General features: G+C 43.8%; 1 protein-coding gene across 1 annotated transcript in view; it reads left to right on the plus strand.

Moving 5' to 3' along the window:
- Positions 1-21,424, plus strand: part of AKNA (AT-hook transcription factor) — a 67,438-nt gene that overhangs the window by 13,202 nt on the left and 32,812 nt on the right. Inside the window, 6 exon segments of the mRNA XM_087704658.1 lie at positions 4,643-5,259; positions 7,266-8,416; positions 13,343-13,417; positions 17,858-18,014; positions 19,216-19,370; positions 20,703-20,762. Of these exon segments, the coding sequence (XP_087560784.1) occupies positions 4,986-5,259; positions 7,266-8,416; positions 13,343-13,417; positions 17,858-18,014; positions 19,216-19,370; positions 20,703-20,762 (1,872 nt within the window). The 5' untranslated portion in view covers positions 4,643-4,985.

Below are 21,424 nucleotides of genomic sequence, written 5' to 3' on the forward strand. Positions count from 1 at the left end.
TTTCAGCCAGCCATTCTCTGTTAGCCCAGCCTACCTCAAAGAGTTGTTGTTATGGGAAAAATAAGGGGAGGAAGGTATATTGGATATGTTCCTGTCTTGAGTTATTCCTAAAAATAATAAAGGGGGATACAATTTTTATTTTAAAAAAAATATTCCTATTCAGGCTCCTTGGAACAGTGTAAAAAATGAGGCAGGCAATTGCTCTAGAAAATCCTTATCTAAAAGCACCAGGATGTAATAAACAGAAGCATGGAACCTGAGCATACAAATCCAGCAAGATTTTTTTATTCTCTCCCCCGGCCAAATTTACCCTCCTTCGTAGCCTCGGTTGCTTAAAATGTTGAGCCCCACTTTTAAAGACATACAAAACACTTCCTCTTGTTTTTCTGGCCTTCCTCAAAAGAAAATTTCGCCAGAATGCTGTGTTTCGCAGCATTGAAGGAGAACTTATATTTAGTTTTATTTATTTAAATGGTTCATCACCCAGGGCCACTCAGATGTGCTTGCTTTTATAGAGAAGTGGGGAGAAAGCCGAGAGATTTAAAAAGCGGGATGACCGTTTCCCAAAATCCTTTGGCAACTACGCAAAGATGGTTCTCGAAAATTAAAGACGGTAGAAGTGACTTCAGCCGACAATCCTCCTTCGATATCTCAAAAATAAAAACAGCAAACAACTTTCCCCAATAGATCTATACTTTAGAAAAGAACAGAATAACGGAGTTGGAAGGGACCTTGGAGGTCTTCTAGTCCCTGATCAATCATGAGACTCTGGACAAGTGGCTGTCCACTCTCTTCACTTTTTTTAATAGTATTTATTGAGTTTTCTAACATTTAAAGACCAAACACACAAAAAAAATAATTTACACTTTCCACATCAGTATCCATATCTTTTGTAACAATCTTTTATTTACGAAAAATTCTATCTCTACATCATTATCCTAAGATATGCTTATTTAAACACACTATCTATTATACTTTTATCATTTGTAACCTTATGTTTTACGCTTACTCTCAAGCCAGGAATACCATCTATTCCAAATTTGATAGTACTCGGTTTCTTCCCTCGCCTTCGTTTCCATAGACAGCCTATCCATCTCTGCACATTCATAGATTTTCCTTCTTATATTTGGGTCTGACGGAGTATCTGTTTGTTTCCAATTCTGTGCTAAAAAGATTCTGCTTGCGGTGAATACGTGTAGCATAATCTTTTCTCCATTTTCCCATCAAAGATTCCCAGGAGGAACAATTCCAGCTTCAACTCTACCCTATGTTCAGTTAAGAGCCGAGGTGGCGCAGTGGTTAGGGTGCAGTATTGCAGGCCACTTCAGCTGACTGCTATATGCAGTTCGGCGGTTCAAATCTCACCGGCTCAAGGTTGACTCAGCCTTCCATCCTTCCGAGGTGGGTGAAATGAGGACCCAGACTGTGGGGGCGATATGCTGACTCTGTAAACCGCTTAGAGAGGGCTATGAAGTGGTATATAAGTCTAACTGCTATTGCTATTGCTATCTCTTCGAGCCACTTCCTTATCTGACGCCAATATTTTCTAACCTTGGGGCAGGTGGTCCAATCTCTTCTTAAAAGTCTCACCATCCATGGAAGAGGACTTTCTTGTCTATAACTCCCAGAAGTTTCATTTCTCATTAGTATTGTGCTGATCTGGGCTTTTATGATCATATTTTTCAGAGTTTCCCATGATTCTTGAGTTGTTTCCCCAAGAATCTTTCCCAAGTTCTCTCTGCATTTATTAAAATCAGCTCTTTCAAAATCTCTCTGGTGTCATTATGCTCTGTTGCTTGTGTTTGTATTATGTTGAATTCTAGTTTGACATGGTGACTCTCACCCAAGGTTCCTGCAGTTTCAACTCCCTCTATCACTTCTTCTCTGTTTGTAAGAATTCAATCCTGTATGGCTGTCCCCCTAGGCTGAGGACCCCAGGTTGAAGAAATCTGGATTGGGGTGGGAGGAAGTGGCCAGCTCTACTTCCGTAAGATCTGCAAAGCAAAGATGCCAAAGGGGTACAGGACACGGAAATGAAGGCAACAGATTCAAAATAAATTGCTTGGTTTAAATCATCGGGGGGGGGGGGGAGAGAAAAATCTTATCTTTGTGTTTCCCTCCGAGTGGAAAACAACATCATCCACTGGGTGCTAAAACCATCCACATTTCTGCAAATCCTTACGGAATCTGCAAATCTGATTACATTTCTGCGACAATTTCTGCCAAACATATTTTTTCTCACTACGCTCCCGCCCTCAGAAAGCGTCCAAAATTCCTTGCTTTCTGCTGTATATCCCCCGTCCCGTTTCAATCACTTGATTCAGCAGCTGGGTTTGCTGATTTTCTTTTTCTCCTTTTGCAAACACATCATAAGACCTTTTTTTCTTTTAAGAAAAAAGAATGTCGCATTTGTTATGAAGTTGAATTCCTTGTGATGTTATGGTTGGCACTTGGCACCAGGCCTTTAAAAAATTGTAATGTATGATTTTTCTTGTAATATATATATATATATTTTCAAAGCAGATTTTGTATGGTTTTTTCCCCCCTCTATAACATCTTGCAATCATCACATTAACATTGTTATGTCATCATACCTGTATATATCAATCTTATATAGCTTCTATATTTATATACATTCATCTACAGTTCTATACATTTCTCTGTTGTTTCTTGGCTGAATTAACTTTATTCCTGTTATGCAACCATTTATACCAGTTATCCCAAATTTCATAATATTCAGACTCTTCTTTGTCCTTTAATCTTAATGTTAATTTGTCCATTTCTGCACCTACAATTTTCTGAATCACTAATTCATCTGGGGTAATATTTCTTTGTTTCCAACATTGGGCAAACATTATTCTAGCTGTAGTCAACAGGTATTAGTATGTATTTAATTTTCTTTCTATATTTCCCCTTGGTTATTCCCAGCAGAAAGGGTTCAGGTTTGTACTCTGTAATTTGTTGTATCCATTTCCAAATTTTCATCCAATATTTTTGCGTTTCCGAACAAATATATTTTCAACTTCTGGAGGGAAGCCCTTCCACTGGTTGATTGTTCTCACTGTCAGGAAATTCCTCCTTAGTTCTAAGTTGCTTCTCTCCTTGGTTCGTTTCCACTCATTGCTTCCTGTTCTACCCTCAGGTGCTTTAGATAATAGGTTGACCCCCTCCTCATTGTGGCAGCCCCTCAAATATTGGAACCCTGCTATCATGCCTCCTCCCAATCCTTCTTTTCATTAAACAGGCCAAGAAAGAAGGAGGAGGTTGATTAGAGCGTGCATTCAGAAGCATCCATTCTCTTCTAGGCGACTCGCTAGAGTGGGGGGAACTTCATCTTAACGGTGGAATCAATGCAGTCATTCTGCCGGGACAAATGTGATGAGAGGGAAGGGGAGGGGGTTTCGACTGCCACTTTTGTGTTTGTGCGGTAAATGGCACTGCCTGAAGCAACATCTGTGCATCTCCAGCTGCACAGAGAGACGAGCGGGGTGGGGGGGGAGGGGAGGGACTTCCTGGAACCACGCTTAACTCCTCTCGGCCCGTTTCAAATATAGAAGCTTCCACTCTCTGAATATTCGTGACTTAGCTTTTAAGGCGTTTAATTCAAGATTAGCCTCACTTAATACCTTCCAGAGCTTTTAACACGCTCAGAGGTAGAAATCCGTTGGGATGACTATTCGTCCAGCGTGTGCGAAGAGGGCCTTGACATCTAACCGGTTGTGGGCTGTCCACAACGTGTCCACAGGTGGCTGGTAAGGCCTCTGTGGGCACGAAATATTCTGCCACATGTCAGGGAAGGAAGACATGGGTTGGCACCACTGTTGTAGCATTTGCAGCTCTGGCTTGGCGGAGTGCTCGCTTCCCTCGTGCCACGGTGGTCCTTCTGCCCTCAGATGTCTGGCAGGCTTGGTGGATCGGCGTGTCGATCGGTCTTGTGCCAGGATTTCCCACGAGGCGGGGCCGATTGCCAGGGACTTGAAGGAGGCTTCCAACGTGTCTCTGTATCGCTTCCTTCATTCCCCCGTGTGATGGCTTCCCTTGAGATAGAGGAGCTGAAACGGTAGAGGGTTTCCTGCCTAGGCAGGGGGTTGGGCTAGAAGACCTCCAAGGTCCCTTCCAACTCTACTATTGTATTATTGTATTGCATTGTTTGGGGATGTGATGATCTGGCACCGCGATGGTGAACCTATGCCACAGGTGGGACATGGAGCCTTCTTTGCGGGCACGCGAGATGTCACCCACCTCAGCTCCATTGCGCATGTGTATGCACATCCCTCCGGGGTCTCTGATTTTCAGGAGATGCACGCATGTGCATGCATGGAGGGAGCATGGGGGGGTGCGGCACTCCCCTGTGCCCCATTTTTTGGGTTTCAGGAGGCTTCAGGGAAGCCTTTGTAGATTTTGAGCTTTGTCGCATGGCTTATTCCACACGTTGGTCAGCCCCCTGCCAAATGCAGAGCATTTCATTGAATACCTTCCAGAGTTTTCACAGGTAGAATTCCAGGTGGGAATAATAAACCCTCGAGGCCCAAGGAGTGATGACGAGCAGGATCAAAGGAAAAGGTGGACTTGATCAAAGTGACATCTCTTTTTTCCTTTCTTCTCTTTCTCAATCTTTTCCCCTCTCTCTCTCTCTGTGCAGGTGACACTTCCCAGATTGAGAGAGTCTCCGGAAGACCAGTAAAGCTACCTTGAGAATTGCAAGTTCTCCACCAAGAGAAAATCCGAAGCATCCACCTTCTTATCGGCAGCCTATGGATAAACCATGCAACTTTGCACCTCATCTAAACCCGTTTTTCTGCGCTGTTATTTATTCCTTCGCTCTCCTTTGGAGGGAAGCACTGAATGACGGCTCCGTGTGACCCGCTTTCTTGGCAGAAAACTCGGGGCGAAAAGGCCCAAATGACTTACCTTTCTTTTTCTGCACTGAGGAAATTATTCCGCGCCCATTCGTGCCATTAGCTACCCTTCTTGGGAATGCAGGGATGGCCAGAAGAGGAAGCCCTACCAAGGAGAAGGAGTCAGAAAAAGTTGAGGGGAGAAGAGAGGGAGACTTCCAGTTAGGAGAAAACAGCCTGGTTGGGAATTTGGATTGCTGGACCTTGTCTTCTTCCCAGGAGATGCTGGAGGACGAAGAACTTTTGAGGGAGCTGAAGGACTATCAACACCTTTTGGAAGAAGGCCAGCAAGCTTTTGATCTCGGCGAACTTCAAGAGCTTGAAGGTGCAGGAGATACCAATGCTGCACATCCCCTGCCTGGTGAGTAACACAGGAAATTAGGGACCCAAATCTCAGGTGAGGTTATTTGGAGTTATATCTGAATTGGAGTAGAGTTTTTGCACATTCAGAGAAGATAACGGATCAATGGTTCAAAGCAGATGTTCTGGATAGCCAAATTGTCATTGTCCCAAAGGGACTATTCAATTTTTTTACTACCTGTTCTGTGGGCGTGGCAGGGGAAGGATACTGTAAAATCTCCATTCCCTCCCAACTCCAGGGGAAGGATACTGCAAAATCTCCATTCCCTCCCAACTCCAGGGGAAGGAAACTGCAAAATTTCCATTCCCTCCCCACTCCAGGGAAGGATACTGCAAAATCCCCATTCCCTCCCCACTCCAGGGGAAGGATACTGTAAAATCTCCATTCCCTCCCAATTCCAGGGGAAGGAAACTGCAAAATCTCCATTCCTACCTCACTCCAGGGAAGGATACTGCAAAATCCCCATTCCCCCCCCCCTGCAGGGGAAGGATACTGCAAAATCTCCATTCCCACCCCACTCTGGGCCCAGCCAGAAGTAGTATTTGCCAGTTCTCCGAATTACTCAAAATTTCCACTACCAGTTCTCCAGAACCTGCTGAATTTCACCCCTGCCCAAAGGTGCTTTTTCAAGAGGCAACTGAACTTCCTTGTTTTTCTTTGAAGATGTTTCACTTCTCATCTTGGATGAGAAGTGAAACATCTTCTGTTATTTTATGGGCATTTCAGATACTGGCCCAAACGGGGGGTTGGACTAGAAGACCTCCAAAGTCTCTTCCAACTCTTTTATGGAATTGAATAGAATTCTTTATTGGCCAAGTGTGATTGGACACACAAGGAAATTGTCTTTGGTGCATAAGCTCTCAGTGTACATAAAGAAAAATAAAATAGAATACATTCGTCAAGAATCTTAAGATACAACATTTAGTGATAGTCATAGGTTACTAATAAGCAATCAAAATATGTTAGGAAACAAATAAAACAATATAAATTTTAAAGGTACAAGCAACATGGTTATAGTCATAAGAGGGAAGAGATAGGGATTAGGAAGGAAGAGAAGAAGAATAGTAATGCAGACTTAGTGAAAATTTTGACAGTGTTGAGGGAATTATTTTTTTAGCAGAGTGATGGCATTCGGGGAAAAACTATTCTTGTGTCTAGTTGTTCTGGTGTGCAGTGCTCTTTAGCATTGTTTTGAGGGTAGGAGTTGAAACAATTGATGTCCAGGGTGCGAGGGGTCTGTAGATATTTTCACAGCCCTCTTTCTGACTCCTGCAGTGTGCAGGTCCTCAATGGAAGGCAGGTTGGTAGCCATTGTTTTTCCTGCAGATCTAATAACCTCTGAAGTCTGTCTCTGTCTTGTTGGGTTGCAGAAGCAAACCAGATAGTTTTAGAGGTGCAGATGAGAGACTCAATAAGTATCAACTTTTGATACATCTTTCATTTGGGGTTATTCACTTTGAACAAAGTGTAATGTTTTGAGTTGTGTGTCAGCAATCCAAATAGAGCCTGAAATTAAATCAGAGTCCAAGGCAAAGCATTGCTCAAAGTTCCAATTTATTAAGAGAGCCATGTTGGCACATCTGGGAAAACCCGAAACTGAAAGCTTCCTGGGGTTCCCACTCAGTTGAAAGTTCATGATCTTGCCCCCACACCCACAAGTCCATCACATGGTCCAATCTTCCACTGCCACACTGGCAATTCCACTCATCCAGTTCCGGTCAGGTGCAGAGGTGCAGAGACAAAGGATGACCTTGGCTTTCTAGAAAGAATGTTGTTATGGCTACATATCATCTAACTCTGTACAAAGCCCCTCCCATTTTCCCACCATAGAAAATGCATAGTAGAATAATAGAAAGTGTGGCAGGCCAAAGATCCTAAAAGGAATATGACTGCGGGCTTGACATTGTGTTGGCCGCCCTGAACTATAAGGTTAAAAAGATGGGTTGGAATGGATTGACAATTAGGACAAGGTGAGATCGATTTTCTAATAATATGTCCTTTCCCAGGTTTAGAGGAGAAAGGAAGTCCCAAGGATCTTGGCATGAGGTCTTACTTGCAGCTAGATAGAAGGCATAAAGAAGACAACTCTGAACCTGAGAAATCCAGAGGGACATGGGACTTTGGAAGCCAGGAGGATGTCCATCCTGAACTTTCTTTTGAGGGCCAGTATGGTTCAGACTTCAGTCCCAGTCCTGAGATCCTTCAAGACCCCCTTGCTTTGTATAAATGCAGCTTTGCCTCCAATAATGGGGACGATGGGCTCTCTGAAAACTCCAATCTCAGCCCTTCTCCCTGTGGTCCTCCTCCCATGTGCACCCAACTGGAAATTGAACCTCAAATTCTGGGTGAGGATGGCTTGGACTTCCCTGAAGATCCCAAGTTCTCCTGGGAGTCAGGAAGAAACCTGGGAAGTCACGGGGGCAGTTCTCTGGCAAGTTCCTTGCCGTACAATGAGCGACTCTTGGATTTCCAATCGCTAGAAGACCTTCAGAATTATCCAGGCATTGATGCCGAGACTTGTCCAGAGTTATCCTGGATGGAGAACTTGGGACAACCTCTTGAGAAAGAACCTCCAGAGGAGGTCGCTCCAACCATCCACCAGCCCGCTTTCAACCATACCGAGGAAGGACCTCTGGATTCGAGAGGGACAACGCAGATGTCCCACACCTCCAAACCAGTTGGTAGCCAACTGGAGAAGCGAATGTGCAAGTTGAAAGCAGACGTACCCCATGGGCTGTGGTCAAAAAGTCCAAGGCAGTCCAGATCTTTGAGCCCTCAACGAAGGACCAGCCAGAAAAAATCTGGACATCTTGCTTTGAAAGAACCGGACCGAGAGATTCGGTCAAACTCTGGGACGAGAGAAGTCACACAATATGGCCGAGGGAGACTCAACTACCCATTACCAGATCTATCCAAAGTGGAACCCCGAGTCAAGTTCCCTCAAAGCTACCAGCCACCTCAAGGAAAGTCCTCGCCAGCTTTCCGGAAAGAGGGTAGGAAGCCAGTCATCTTCAAGTCCCCTGCCGAGATTGTCCGAGAGGTACTGATGAGCAGCGGGGAAGGATCTCCCCATAAGTGTCCCACGCCCACCATCTCTGTTATTCCGGAGGAGCTGAAATCCCCCAGACAAGCTACGGAGCTCGTGCATCAGCTTCAGGTAACGTCTCCTGGACACATCCCAAAAATTCTCTTCCCAAACAAATTCCCGACTTGCGACTACAACCGAGCCCCCCCCCCCAATGAATGTCATTAAGTGAAGAATCGCTGAAGTGGGTTTTGCCCCAGTTTTACAACTTGTCTTAGCCCCTTTTGAGAAGCGAGTCACACTCTGCAGCTGGGAAGTGAGTCACACAGTTGTTCATTGAACCTGCCATTTGACCATTAGAAGAATTAGAATAGATCTTGAGAATAGCAAAATTTGGAAGGTGTATCAGTTGGTTACAAAAAGCTTTTGTGCCTCTCTTCCACTGTCATCACAAAATTCGTATTAACTCAAGTATTTTGAATCAGATGTTTTTATACATATTACCATCATCATACCTCCATTTTCAATTGTTTAAACGTCCTTCATCATAAAATGTACCAAGATTTAAAACCTGACCCCATACTGGCATTTCATTTGTTATTTCTAATATCCTCCAATAACACTATATCCTTATGGCCTATTCTGACTAAACGTCAATAATATTTAGTAACAAAAATTTCAAATCCTCCTTTCCAAATGACTGTTTACAATTTACATCCAATTTCCTTATGTTGTACCCATGCATATGCATATGCGTGTGTGTGTGTATGTGTGTGTGTGTACTACTACTTCCATTCTCTGTCCTTCGGCTCGTCACAAGAGACCATCCAGGCAGAAACCCTATATTTTTACTGTTGCCTTTTTTGTTATTTATTTATCAGCACAAATACAACATATATATATATATATCTTTATTTTTTTTATAATTTACTTTCTGTAAGCCGCCTGAAGTCCTCCGGGATTGGGCGGCCTATAAATCTATTAAATACATATACATATACATATACATATACATATACAGCATATGCATATATATATCCCTCCTTCATTTAACTCTATCCATTATCATAGCATTTCCCCCCCCCCAATAATCAAAACTTAGCTAAATTCAACTTAGTTCTTTTTTTTATTAACCTTTATATATAACCAAATAATTTCTAATCTTCCTTTCATAGGTACCATTCAATATTCATATCCAATTACTACTTGTCATACCAATACATACGCAGACATTCTTATCATTGTCGGTTGTTTATTTAACCATATCTATTGTCACTAAATTTAAGTAGTTTTAGGTTATACACTTCGATCTATAAACCTGTGTCTTTCCAGTAGCAAAACATTTTCATGTCTTCTGCCATTTCATTTCATTTATTGAATTTATAGGCCGCCCAATCCCAGAGGACTCCGGGCGGCTTACAGAAATGAAAAGTATTAAAAAGGATTAAAACAATAAGATACAACAAGATTAAGAATACAACATGCACCCAGTCAAAGGGGGGCTGGACCTCAATCAAAAGGTCAACAGCCCCAGGCCTGCCGGAAAAGCCAGGTTTTGATAGCTTTACGGAAGGCCATGAGAGTGGGTAGGGTCCGGATCTCTGGGGGTGGCTCATTCCATAGGGCCGGAGCAGCAACAGAGAAGGCCCTACTCCGAGGCGTCGCCAGCCGGCATTGGCCAGCTGAAGGCACCCGGAGAAGGCCCATCCTGTGCGATCTTATTGGTCTAAGGGAGGTATATGGCAGAAGAGTCTTGTAGGTAACAGTCCACTAATCATCTCCTTAATCAAATTTGGACTCCTCTTTGCAACTCACTTTCTACAGTATGTAAAGAAGGAGGATTCTTTGTGTTGTGTTTGTTTTGAAAATTTGAAATTAAAAAAACTTAATAAAAAAAGAGTGGGAAGGGACCTTGGAGGTCTTCTAGTCCAACCCCCTGCCTAGGCAGGAAACCCTACACCACTTCAGACAAGTGGTTGTCCAATCTCTTCTTTAAAACTTCCAGTGTTGGAGCATTTATAACTTCTAGAGGCAAGTTGTTCCACCGGTTAATTATTTTAACTGTCAGGAAATGTCTCCTTAGTTCTAAGCTGCTTCTTTCCTTGCTTCTCTTCTGACTTGGCTTGTCAGAAGGACGCAAAAGGGGGAATTACGTGACTCCAGGACACAGGGACCGTCATAAATATGAATCAGTGTGCAAGCATCCATATATAAATCACGCAACCGTGCGGAAACTGTCTCTATGCAGTAGTTTATTTAGTGACTATTCTAAGTTACTGAAAAAGATAACTTATGACCATTTTTTCACACTTACGACCATTACAGCCTCCCCATAATCAAAATTCAGACATTTGGAGACCAGCTCAATTTATGACGGTTGCCGTGTTTTAAGATCCCTTCTTGTGACCTTCTGAAAATTGAAGTCAATTCACTTCACAACCGTGTGACTGACTTAACAACGGAAGTGCTTCGCTGAACGACTGCCGCAAGCAAGGTCGTAAAACGGGGCGCAGCTCACTTAAGAACTGTCTCGCTTAGCGACATAAATCGGGGGCTCCATTGTGGTCGTAACTAGAGGACTGCCCGTATGACCAGGGGTTCTGCACCGTTCTCTCCTTCTAAACTGCAAGCGAAGGTCAAAGGAACAAACACGGATGGTCCTCGAATTACGACGGTAATTCAGCCCCAAATTTCTGTCTCTAAGCGAAGCGAATTTGCGAAAAGTGTCTTACGACACTTCTCTTGCCGCAGTCGTTAAGCGCATCGCTGCCGTCATTAAATCAGCAGCGCCCTTGCTCAGCGAATCTGGCTTGATGTGGTTCGTCGGGAGGTCGACGAAGGGGAATTGCGTGACACACTGCAATCGACTGTGGCCAGGCGTCTAAATATTTTTTTTTATTAAAAGTTTTAATAAGTTTTACAATTATATACCTTGCCCCTTCCCTCCCTACCCCCCCAATCCCACATCCCCTCCCACCCTGCCCCCCCAAACCTCCCAGAGCAAATACAGGGTATAAACATTTAATAATCATACACTAAAATAAACTAACTTTAGCATCGTCCCTCACTTGTATTTTAACTCCCCTTTTGTAAAGCCAACTTTAGATAAGTTGTAACATTCCTTGTTCATTCATTCATAAGCTATCTGGAGTTTCTTAGTCCCATATTTATTTTGAGTATAGTCAATCCATCTTCTCCATTCCAGCTTGTATTTCTCATCCGAATGGTCCTTAAGATATGCTGATATTTTAGCCATCTCTGCTAAGTTTGTTACTTTCAATGTCCATTCTTGAATAGTAGGCAATTCTTCCTTCTTCCAGTATTGCGCCACCAACAATCTTGCTGCCGATGTTAAATTCAGAATCAAGTTAGTCTCTATAACTGTACAGTCTGTAATTATACCTAGCAAGAATAAGTGAGGGGTGAACTTTATCCTCTTTTTAAGAATATTTTGAATAAGCCACCATATTTTATCCAAAATGCTTTGCCAGGCATCTAAATTTTGATCCGGGGGGGGGGGGGAATGCCTTGGGAGTCGTGAGGGCAAAACACAACCCCGAGTCCCATTTTTCAGTGCTGTTGCCACTAAAACACAACCGTTGTAAGTTAGAATTCCTCCAGGCGAATTTTTCTCCCACGTAACAGAGAAGCATTAGGGAGAGGGGGGGGGGGAAACCACTTCTGCCTGCCGGAGAGACTTTTCAATTTGCACAAATGTGTTTTATTATGGATTGTGATGATTCTTCTCGCTGGTCTGGAGGTTTGTTCATCCACGTGAGTGCGGGCTCCCTCTCTGAAGCCATCAATGAAAAAAAATCTAGGCCACTAGCCAAAAGAAAGCTGTTTAATGCACCCTCCGCGTGTCTGCATCAATCTAAGCAGAGGGAGGCCACAACCTACACGCATCAGGAGCATTTTCCCTCTTTGTGTAAGTGTGTGTGTTCCTCTACTCCCCCCCCCCCCATCTCTTTGTATGTGCATCCTTCAAGGTTAAAACACCATTCGTAGCTATTCAGTCCTTGGCTTCTAGTATCCGGCTCGAACATATACAGGTAGCTCTTAAAACAACAGTGAATAGGACAGGACAGAGGTAGAGTAGAGTAAAATATAATAGGAGTAGAATAGAGTAGGATAGATTAGAATAGAATAGAAAATGTAATGGAATAGGAATAGAGTAGAATAGAAAAGGAGTAGAGTAGTAGAATAGAGAATGAAACATAGAATAGAATATGGAATAGAATAATAGAATAGCATAAATAGAAGAGAAGAGAAGAGAATGGAGTAGAGTAGAAAAGGAGTAGAATAGAACAGAGTAGAATAGAGAATGAAATATAGGAGTAGAGTTGAGTAGTAGTAGGGTAGAATAGAATAGAATGAAACAGAATAGAATATAGAATAGAATAGGAGTAGAGTAGAGTAGAAAAGGAGTAGAGTAGTAGAATAGAGAATGAAACATAGAATAGAATATAGAATAGAATGGAGTAGAGTAGAAAAGGACTAGAGTAGAACAGAGTAGAATAGAGAATGAAATATAGGAGTAAAGTTGAGGAGTAGTAGGGTAGAATAGAATAGAATGAAACAGAATAGAATATAGAATAGAATAGGAGTAGAATAGAATAGAACAGAGTAGAATAGAGAATGAAATATAGTATAGAATAGAATATAGAATAGAATAGAATAGGAGGAGAGTAGAGTAGAGTAGAAAAGGAGTAGAGTAGAACAGAGTAGAATAGAGAATGAAATGTAGTATAGAAGAATAGTGTAGAGTAGAATAGAATAGAATTCTTTATTGTCCAAGTGTGATTGGACACATGAGGAATTTGTCTTTGGTGCAGAAGCTCTCAGTGTACCCTTCAATGTTACAATGACTTAGGGCTGTTTTTCACACATAACGACCTTTGCAGCAACCCCATGGTCATGGGATCAAGATTCAGACACTTGGCCACTGACTCATACTTATGACCATATGCTCTGTGCCATACATACGCCCTCAAAGCACTTCCTATTCCAGAAGGGGCGTGTAAATGAAATTCCGTCTTCTCTTCATCATCCTTTCAGGAGGACTACCACAAACTTCTGACCAAGTACGCCGAAGCGGAGAATACCATCGACCGGTTGCGGCTGAGTGCCAAGGTACCAGATAATATGGACCCAGATTGTTGGGGGGGGGGCAAGTGGCTGACTCTGTAAACCGCTTAGAGAGGGCTGTAAAGCACTATAAAGTGGTATATAAGTCTAAGTGCAATTGCTATTCCTTCCTTCCTTCCTTCCTTCCTTCCTTCCTTCCTTCCTTCCTTCCTTCCTTCCTTGCACAGTGGTTAGAATGCAGTATCGCAGGCTAACTCTGCCTACTGCCAGCAGTTCGATCCTGACTGGATCAAGGTTGACTCAGCCTTCCGTCCTTCCCAGGTGGGTCAAATGAGGACCCAGATTGTTGGGGGCAAGAGGCTGACTCTGTAAACCACTTAGAGAGGGCTGTAAAGCACTATAAAGTGGTATATAAGTCTAAGTGTAATTGCTATTCCTTCCTTCCTTCCTTCCTTCCTTCCTTCCTTCCTTCCTTCCTTCCTTCCTTCCTTCCTTCCTTCCTTCCTTGCACAGTGGTTAGAATGCAGTATTGCAGGCTACCTCTGCCTACTGCCAGCAGTTCGATCCTGACCGGATCAAGGTTGATTCAGCCTTCCATCCTTCCCAGGTGGGTCAAATGAGGACCCAGATTGTTGGGGGCAAGAGGCTGACTCTGTAAACCACTTAGAGAGGGCTGTAAAGCACTATAAAGTGGTATATAAGTCTAAGTGTAATTGCTATTCCTTCCTTCCTTCCTTCCTTCCTTCCTTCCTTCCTTCCTTCCTTCCTTCCTTCCTTCCTTCCTTCCTTCCTTCCTTGCACAGTGGTTAGAATGCAGTATCGCAGGCTAACTCTGCCTACTGCCAGCAGTTCGATCCTGACTGGATCAAGGTTGACTCAGCCTTCCGTCCTTCCCAGGTGGGTCAAATGAGGACCCAGATTGTTGGGGGCAAGAGGCTGACTCTGTAAACCACTTAGAGAGGGCTGTAAAGCACTATAAAGTGGTATATAAATCTAAGTGTAATTGCTATTCCTTCCTTCCTTCCTTCCTTCCTTCCTTCCTTCCTTCCTTCCTTCCTTCCTTCCTTCCTTCCTTGCACAGTGGTTAGAATGCAGTATCGCAGGCTAACTCTGCCTACTGCCAGGTGTTCGATCCTGACCGGATCAAGGTTGACTCAGCCTTCCATCCTTCCAAGGTGGGTCAAATGAGGACCCAGATTGTTGGGGGCAAGAGGCTGACTCTGTAAACCACTTAGAGAGGGCTATAAAGCACTGTGAAGCAGGATATATATCAAAGGGCTATTCCTTCCTTCCTTCCTTCCTTCCTTCCGTGATGGTGCAGTGATTAGAATGTAGGATTGCAGGCTGACTCTGCCCACTGCCAGGAGTTCAATCCTGATGGGCTCAAGGCTGATTCAGCCGTCCATCCTTCCGAGGTTGCTAAAATGAGGACCAGATTGTTGGAGGGCAAGAGGCTGACTCTGCAAACTGCTTAGAGAGGGCTGCAAAAGCATTACGAAGCGGTATATAAGTGCTCTTTCTATTCGGATTCTGATTTCCCCTCTGATTACTGCTTCACCTTATTATTATATGAAGACCCCTGCTTCTGATTCATTTCTTTTAAAAAACCCCAGGACAATTTACTTCATTTCAAAAGTAGAATTCAGATTCGTCTTCTCTTCGTGGTTGCTTTTCGAAAATAATTGTTAAGTCAGAAATCTTCGCGGTTCAAAACCCTCCCAAGAGTCTGCCGATACAATGAGATCTGGCCGGCTTTTAAGGCTGTCTTTGGCTCTACCATTCTGCAAAGAATTTATCTCCAGGAAGTCTTTAGGGCTGTTGAAAAGAAGAAAAGAGAATTGTACTTTTCAAGGGGAGAGAAGGAAGCGCGGGTGTTTCTTTCTTAAGATGACTCAGCCAGTTTTGCCTTGAACAGGAAGTGCAAAGAGGAGGGGGGGGGAATTGAAAACATGCCCGCTAAGAACGCATTTGCAACTGGCTGTTCTCTGTGCGCCGACTTCCTGCGTCTCCAAATTGTGACAGATTCTTCCCTCCTTGTTGTGTGCCCCACAGAGGCATAGAATCAAGTCTTAGTACCACTTTATAAAAACCCTAGTAAAACTCACAACTGGAACGTTGCAACCAATGTTGGTCATCACGTTATCAAAAAGATGATGAAACATTTTTTTGGGGGGGGATTTTCTCCCTTCCTTGGCAAAATAAATTTTGGATTCCATTGTGGCCGTACATGCTTTTTTCGTTTTAGTTTTAGTTACTTTTTATAATTGATTTACTGATTACCCGGCGCTGCCCCAGTATTTATTTATCCCCCCCCCCACTTCCATTAACGTTGCCGCAATTTCTAATGTTGGATTTCCCTCCCCCTTACCAGAGGGAGCCCCCTTGTGGAGTACCTTGAAGCCGTTACCGTCCACGGCGCTATACAGTAGAAGCCATTTTATGGCAGTACGGTAGAAGCCATTTGAAGGCACAACAGGCTGCATCTTAACAGAACACACAGCCCGAGGGGTGTTAGGGTTGTCTTACCCCCCACAGTATTTGTTTCCAGAGAGTAAATCATCTGTGTACCAAGTTTGGTTGAAATTGCTTGAGGCGTTCCAGAGTTATGCTGGAATACACACACACAGATAGGTAGGTAGCAGTGGTGGGATTCAAATAATTTAACAACCGGTTCTCTGTCCTAATGACCAGCTGGGTAGGCATGGCCCAGTGGCCATGTGACCATGTGGGCGTAGCCAACTCAAAGTCACTCACGTCGATGGGTGCTTTGCTTTAGCTGTTACAATGTAATAAGGGTTAACCAGAGAGACAGTTTCTGTAAGCAGGTCAATAAAGATTAGGCTAGAAACAACACCAGAATGTTTCCTTCCTGCCTTCCTTACAGGATTAGCCCTGTAAAGTGGAAAAAAACAAAAGGAGATTTCTTCCAATAATCAGTTCTTTGAACTACTTAGAAAGTTACCAACCGGTTCTCCCAAATAGGTGCGAACTGGCTGAATCCCACCACTGTTAGGTAGGTAGGTAGGTAGGTAGGTAGGTAGGTAGGTAGGTAGGTAGGTAGGTAGGAAGGAAGGAAGGAAGGAAGGAAGGAAGGAGGTGGGTAAGTAGGTGGGTGGGTGGGTGGATGGATGGATGGATGGATGGATGGATGGATAGATAGATAGATAGATAGATAGATAGATAGATAGATAGATAGATAGATAGATAGATAGATAGATGATAGATAGATAGATAGATAGATGATAGATAGATGATAGATTTCTTTTTCCCCTTAAAAAAAGAGAAGCATTATCTTTGGAGCTCATCCTCTGGACAGTCATTGTTTTACACATTCTTGTCCTATTTCCCCATCCTTTGCTGAAAAATCTAGGTTTTCCTTGTTTGTTGGGGGGGGAAGGTCCTTCCCACCATGATGCTCTCATGCAGTCACAATGCTTAGTTTATGGAGACATCTCAGGAGATTTGAAGGAGAGCTGGCTGTGGCAACTGAAGATGTGGGCCAGTTTCAGACATCCAGTTCTAGCCGCTAGAACATAAGCAGGAGAAAAAGGCTTAGAATTCACCTCCACTCGTGCGGTTCGGAGGACGATGACAGTTGGGGACCAAAGAAAGCAGGTAAAGATTGCAGCCATTTATAAAACCCAGGCTTCCAAGTTTGACGTGTAATTGAAACAAGAATTAAAGGAGCAAAAGGGAAGGTCCCTATTTTCAGCCCGAAAGGGAATGGATTTGGAGCTAAAACCCAGCAGAATCCATGTGAGTCTGGAATAACCATTGGAAGGGACCTTGGAGGTCTTCTAGTCCAACCCCATGCCTAGGAAGGAAACCCTACACCACTTCAGACAAATGGTTGTCTAACATCTTCTTAAAAACTTCCAGGGTTGGAGCATTCGCAACTTCTGGAGGCAAGTTGTTCCACCGATTAATTGTTCTCACTGTCAGGAAATTCCTCCTTAGTTCTAAGTTGCTTCTCTCCTTGATTAGTTTCCACCCATTGCTTCTTGTTCTGCCCTCAGGTGCCTTGGAGAATAGCTTGACTCCCTCTTCTTTGGGGCAGCCCCTGAGATATTGGAAGGCTGCTATCATGTCTCCCCTAGTCCTTCTTTTCATTAAACTAGACATACCCAGTTCCTGCAACCGTTCTTCATCTGTTTTAGCCTCCAGTCCCCTAATCATCTTGGTTGCTCTTCTCTGCACTCTTTCTAGAGTCTCCACATCTTTTCTACATCATGGCAACCAAAACTGAATGCAGTATTCCAAGGGTGGCCTTACCAAGGCCTTATAAAGTGGTATTAACCCTTCACGTGATCTTGATTCCATCCCTCTGTTGATGCAGCCTAGAACTGTGTTGGCTTTTTGGGCAGCTACTGCACACGACTGGCTCCTATTTAAATGGTTGTCCGCTAGGACTCCAAGATCCCTCTCACAGTTGCTACTATTGAGCAAGATAGAACGGTTCTTCTCACTTTTCCCCCACCCTTTCAGGTACGCTTATACAGCGACCCCCCAAAGCCCAGCCAAGCTGCTACAATGGGGAGAATATCCGAGGCATCCAAAGTGGTCACCTTCAGCATCCCTCAAATCAGATCCGCTGAGATCACAACGCGCACCAGCCACGCATCCATGAGTGGTCAAGGTGAAGGTAAGTTTGAGACATTTGCATCTGGTCTTCCTTCATCTTGGAAGAAACAGCATTGCCAGCAGGGGCAACGGCGGTCGAGTAATTCATTGGAGAACCTCTCCAATGTTCAACTCCAGTCGTACCTGGGTAGGGTGCAGCTGGGAATTCATGGACTAGACTGAGAAGGAGAACAAACTCTCTCAACAACCACCAAGAACACTCCCAGCTGCACTGAGCTAGTTGTAGATAAATAGGGAGGGAAATCCACTCCTTTCTAGCACTGATGATGTTACCTAATTGGGTCTTGAAATGTCCACAAGAAAACCGCTGAGAGAGCACCAAGGATCCTATACTCTTCCTCCTCCTCCTTTTCCTCCTCTGTCTCTTTCCCTCCTTCTGCTCTCTTCCATAAAGCCCACTTCCTTTTAGCTTTGATGATGTTACCTAGTTGGGTCATGAAACATCTGCAAGAAAATCACCAGGCTCAGAGAGCACCAAGGTCCCTACACTCTTCTTCCTCCTCCTCCTCTTCTTTCTCCCTTCTTCTCTCCTCCACAAAGCCCACTCCCTTCTAACATTGATGATGTTACCTAGTTGGGTCATGAAACATCTGCAAGAAAATCACTAGGCTCAGAGAGCACCAAGGTTCCTACACTCCTCCTCCTCCTCCTCCTCCTCCTCCTCCTCCTCCTCCTCTTCTTTCTCCTTTCTTCTCTCCTCCACAAAGCCCACTCCCTTCTAGCATTGATGATGTTACTTGGTTGGGTCATGAAACATTTGCAAGAAAATTACCAAGCACAGAACACTAAGGACCCTATACTGCTCCTCCTCTTCCTCCTCCTCCTCCTTTTCCCTTTCTTCTCTCCTCCACAAAGCCCACCCCCTTCTAGAACTGATGATGTTACTTAGTTGGGTTATGAAATGTTTGCAAGAAAGCTCAGAGAGCAACAAAGATCCTACACTCCTCTTCCTCCTCCTTTTCCTCTTCCTCCTCTTCTTTCTCCCTTCTCCTCTCCTCTGCAAATCCCACTGCCTTCTAGCACTGATGATGTTACCTAGCTGGGTCACGAAACGTTTGCAAGAAAGCCACCAAGCTCAGAGGGCACCAAGGACCTCACATTCCTCTATTGTTGCCAATAAATCAATGATCACACCCCGAAGGTATTGCCCTCCATGAATTGAGCTGGATTTTAAGCAGGATTTATAATTTTTTGTGTTGCAGGATTTCCCAGGCAGCCGGCGCAACACTCATCCTTGAGCAATTCCACAGGCATCGCTTCTTCCGAAACAGATCGTCCTATTTCCAGCCAAACACCTTTCTTGGGAGATCAACTGACACGATTGTTAGCTGTCCAAGCAAGTAAATTTCAGACCCAGGCAAGGTTTTTACATTTTACATTTCAAACTAGCTGATAACCCGCGTGTTGATTTACCTTAATCCTGTATTAGACAGGAAAAGCCCTGATTTCGGCAACAATTAGTTACAAATGTTTTCCCTGCGCCACTAGAAGGCATACATTTGTCCTCAAAAATAATCAAAGCCTTGTTGAAAATGCCCAGACGAAACATAATTTCTACTGTTGGATTTTCCCCCTTACCAGAGGGAGCTCCCTTGTGGAGTACTGTGAAGTGGTTACCATGGCAACTCCAATACAGAAGAAGCCATTTTACGGCACAACAGGCTGTATCTTAACAGAACACACACACACACACACACACACACGCACGCACACACGGGGTGTTAGGGGTATCTTACCCCCACAGTATTTGTTTCCAGAGAGTAAGTCATCTGTGTGTCAAGTTTGATTGAAATTGCTCAAGGACTTCCAGAGTTATGCTGGAACACCCCCCCCCCCCACACACACAAACACAGCCATAGATAGATAGATAGATAGATAGATAGATAGATAGATAGATAGATGGATGGATGGATGGATGGATGGATGGATGGATGGATGGATGGATGGATGGATGGACAGAAGGAAGCACTTATATACCGCTTTACAGTGCTTTACAGCCCCCTCTAAGTGGTTTACAGAGTCAGCATAGATAGATGATAGATAGATAGATGATAGATGATAGAGAGAGAGAGAGAGAGAGAGAGAGAGAGAGAGAGAGAGAGAGAGAGAGAGAGAGAGAGAGAGAGAGAGAGAGAGAGAGAGAGAGAGATAGGTGTGAGGTGTATAGCCCAGGATTGAACTATGGGCTCCTTGATGCTCTCTGAGCTAGGTTGTTTTCTTGCAGACGTTTCATTACCCAGCTGGGTAACAGCATCCATGCTAGAGAGGAGTTAGGGGTTGTTTTTCAATTCTTCTCGTACGGATGATGTTACCTAGGTGGGTAATGAAACATCTGCAAGAAAACAACCGAGGTCAGAGAGCACCAAGGACCTCACCGTTTTCTTATTTCTGACTGGCAACTGGAAAAGAATCCGTGAGCATCTTTTCCGATTCGAAGACATTCTGCATGTGTATGTCGGCATTAAGTAGACTTAAACCAACTGGATTCTGGATTGCAATTGTTTTAAGACTTGTGCACACAGATTTGTTTAATCTTTTCCCGCTTCTTGGAACTGAGATAGGAAGACAACCGTCTCTGATTAATGCAACATGTTTAACCAGTTTTGTTGTATTTATTTTGCACAATGACAATAAAGGATGTGTGTGTATGTGTGTGTGTGTGTTTAATGCATTCCTCATTTTCTTTTAGATGGAATTCTTGGAGGATTTAATTCAAACTGATCGACTTGAGGCCATGGACCAGCTGAAGGTAACACAATTCTTCCTCCTCCTCCTCTTAAGTTGACCCCCAGGTAGTCCTCAATGTACAACAGGTCAGTTAGTGACTGTTTGAAGTTACAACCGCACTGAAAAAAACATTATTCACACTTAACGACCGTTGCCGCCTCCCCATGGCGATGTGATTCAGATGATTGGCCCCCGACTCGTAATTATAACAACCAGATGATTCACTTAACAAATGCAGTGATTCACTTAACAACTGTAGCAAGAAATGGGGCAAAACTCACTTGATCAACGTCTCCCTTAGCAACAGAAATGTTGGGCTCAGTTTTAGTCGTAAGTCGAGAACTACCTCTATAACTTTACACCCTGTCTCTTTTTCGGCACAAAATATTTTAGCAAGGGTTGGACTACAAGACCTCCAAGATCCCTTCCAACGCTGTTGTGATGGTTGTTGTTGTTGTTGTTGTTAAGTCCTGATTCTTCCAGTGCAATACCAAGACCCTGGAGTTCTCCCAAATCAATTCCAGTCGTATTTCTCCTCCCTCTTCCCCAAATGTTCTTATTTCTTGGTGACCTTTCGAGCTTCCGCCTTTGAATTCCAGACTTATTTCAAAAGAGCCCAGAAAGAAGAAATTGGTCTTTGGAAGGCCAAAGAGAATTGTGTTTCCTTCTGCACAAACACAATGT

The sequence above is a fragment of the Thamnophis sirtalis genome, unplaced genomic scaffold (assembly GCF_051295495.1).
Source record: "Thamnophis sirtalis isolate CommonGarterSnake01/CBP01778 unplaced genomic scaffold, rThaSir2_p1.2 scaffold_2, whole genome shotgun sequence".
Classification (NCBI taxonomy): domain Eukaryota; kingdom Metazoa; phylum Chordata; class Lepidosauria; order Squamata; family Natricidae; genus Thamnophis; species Thamnophis sirtalis.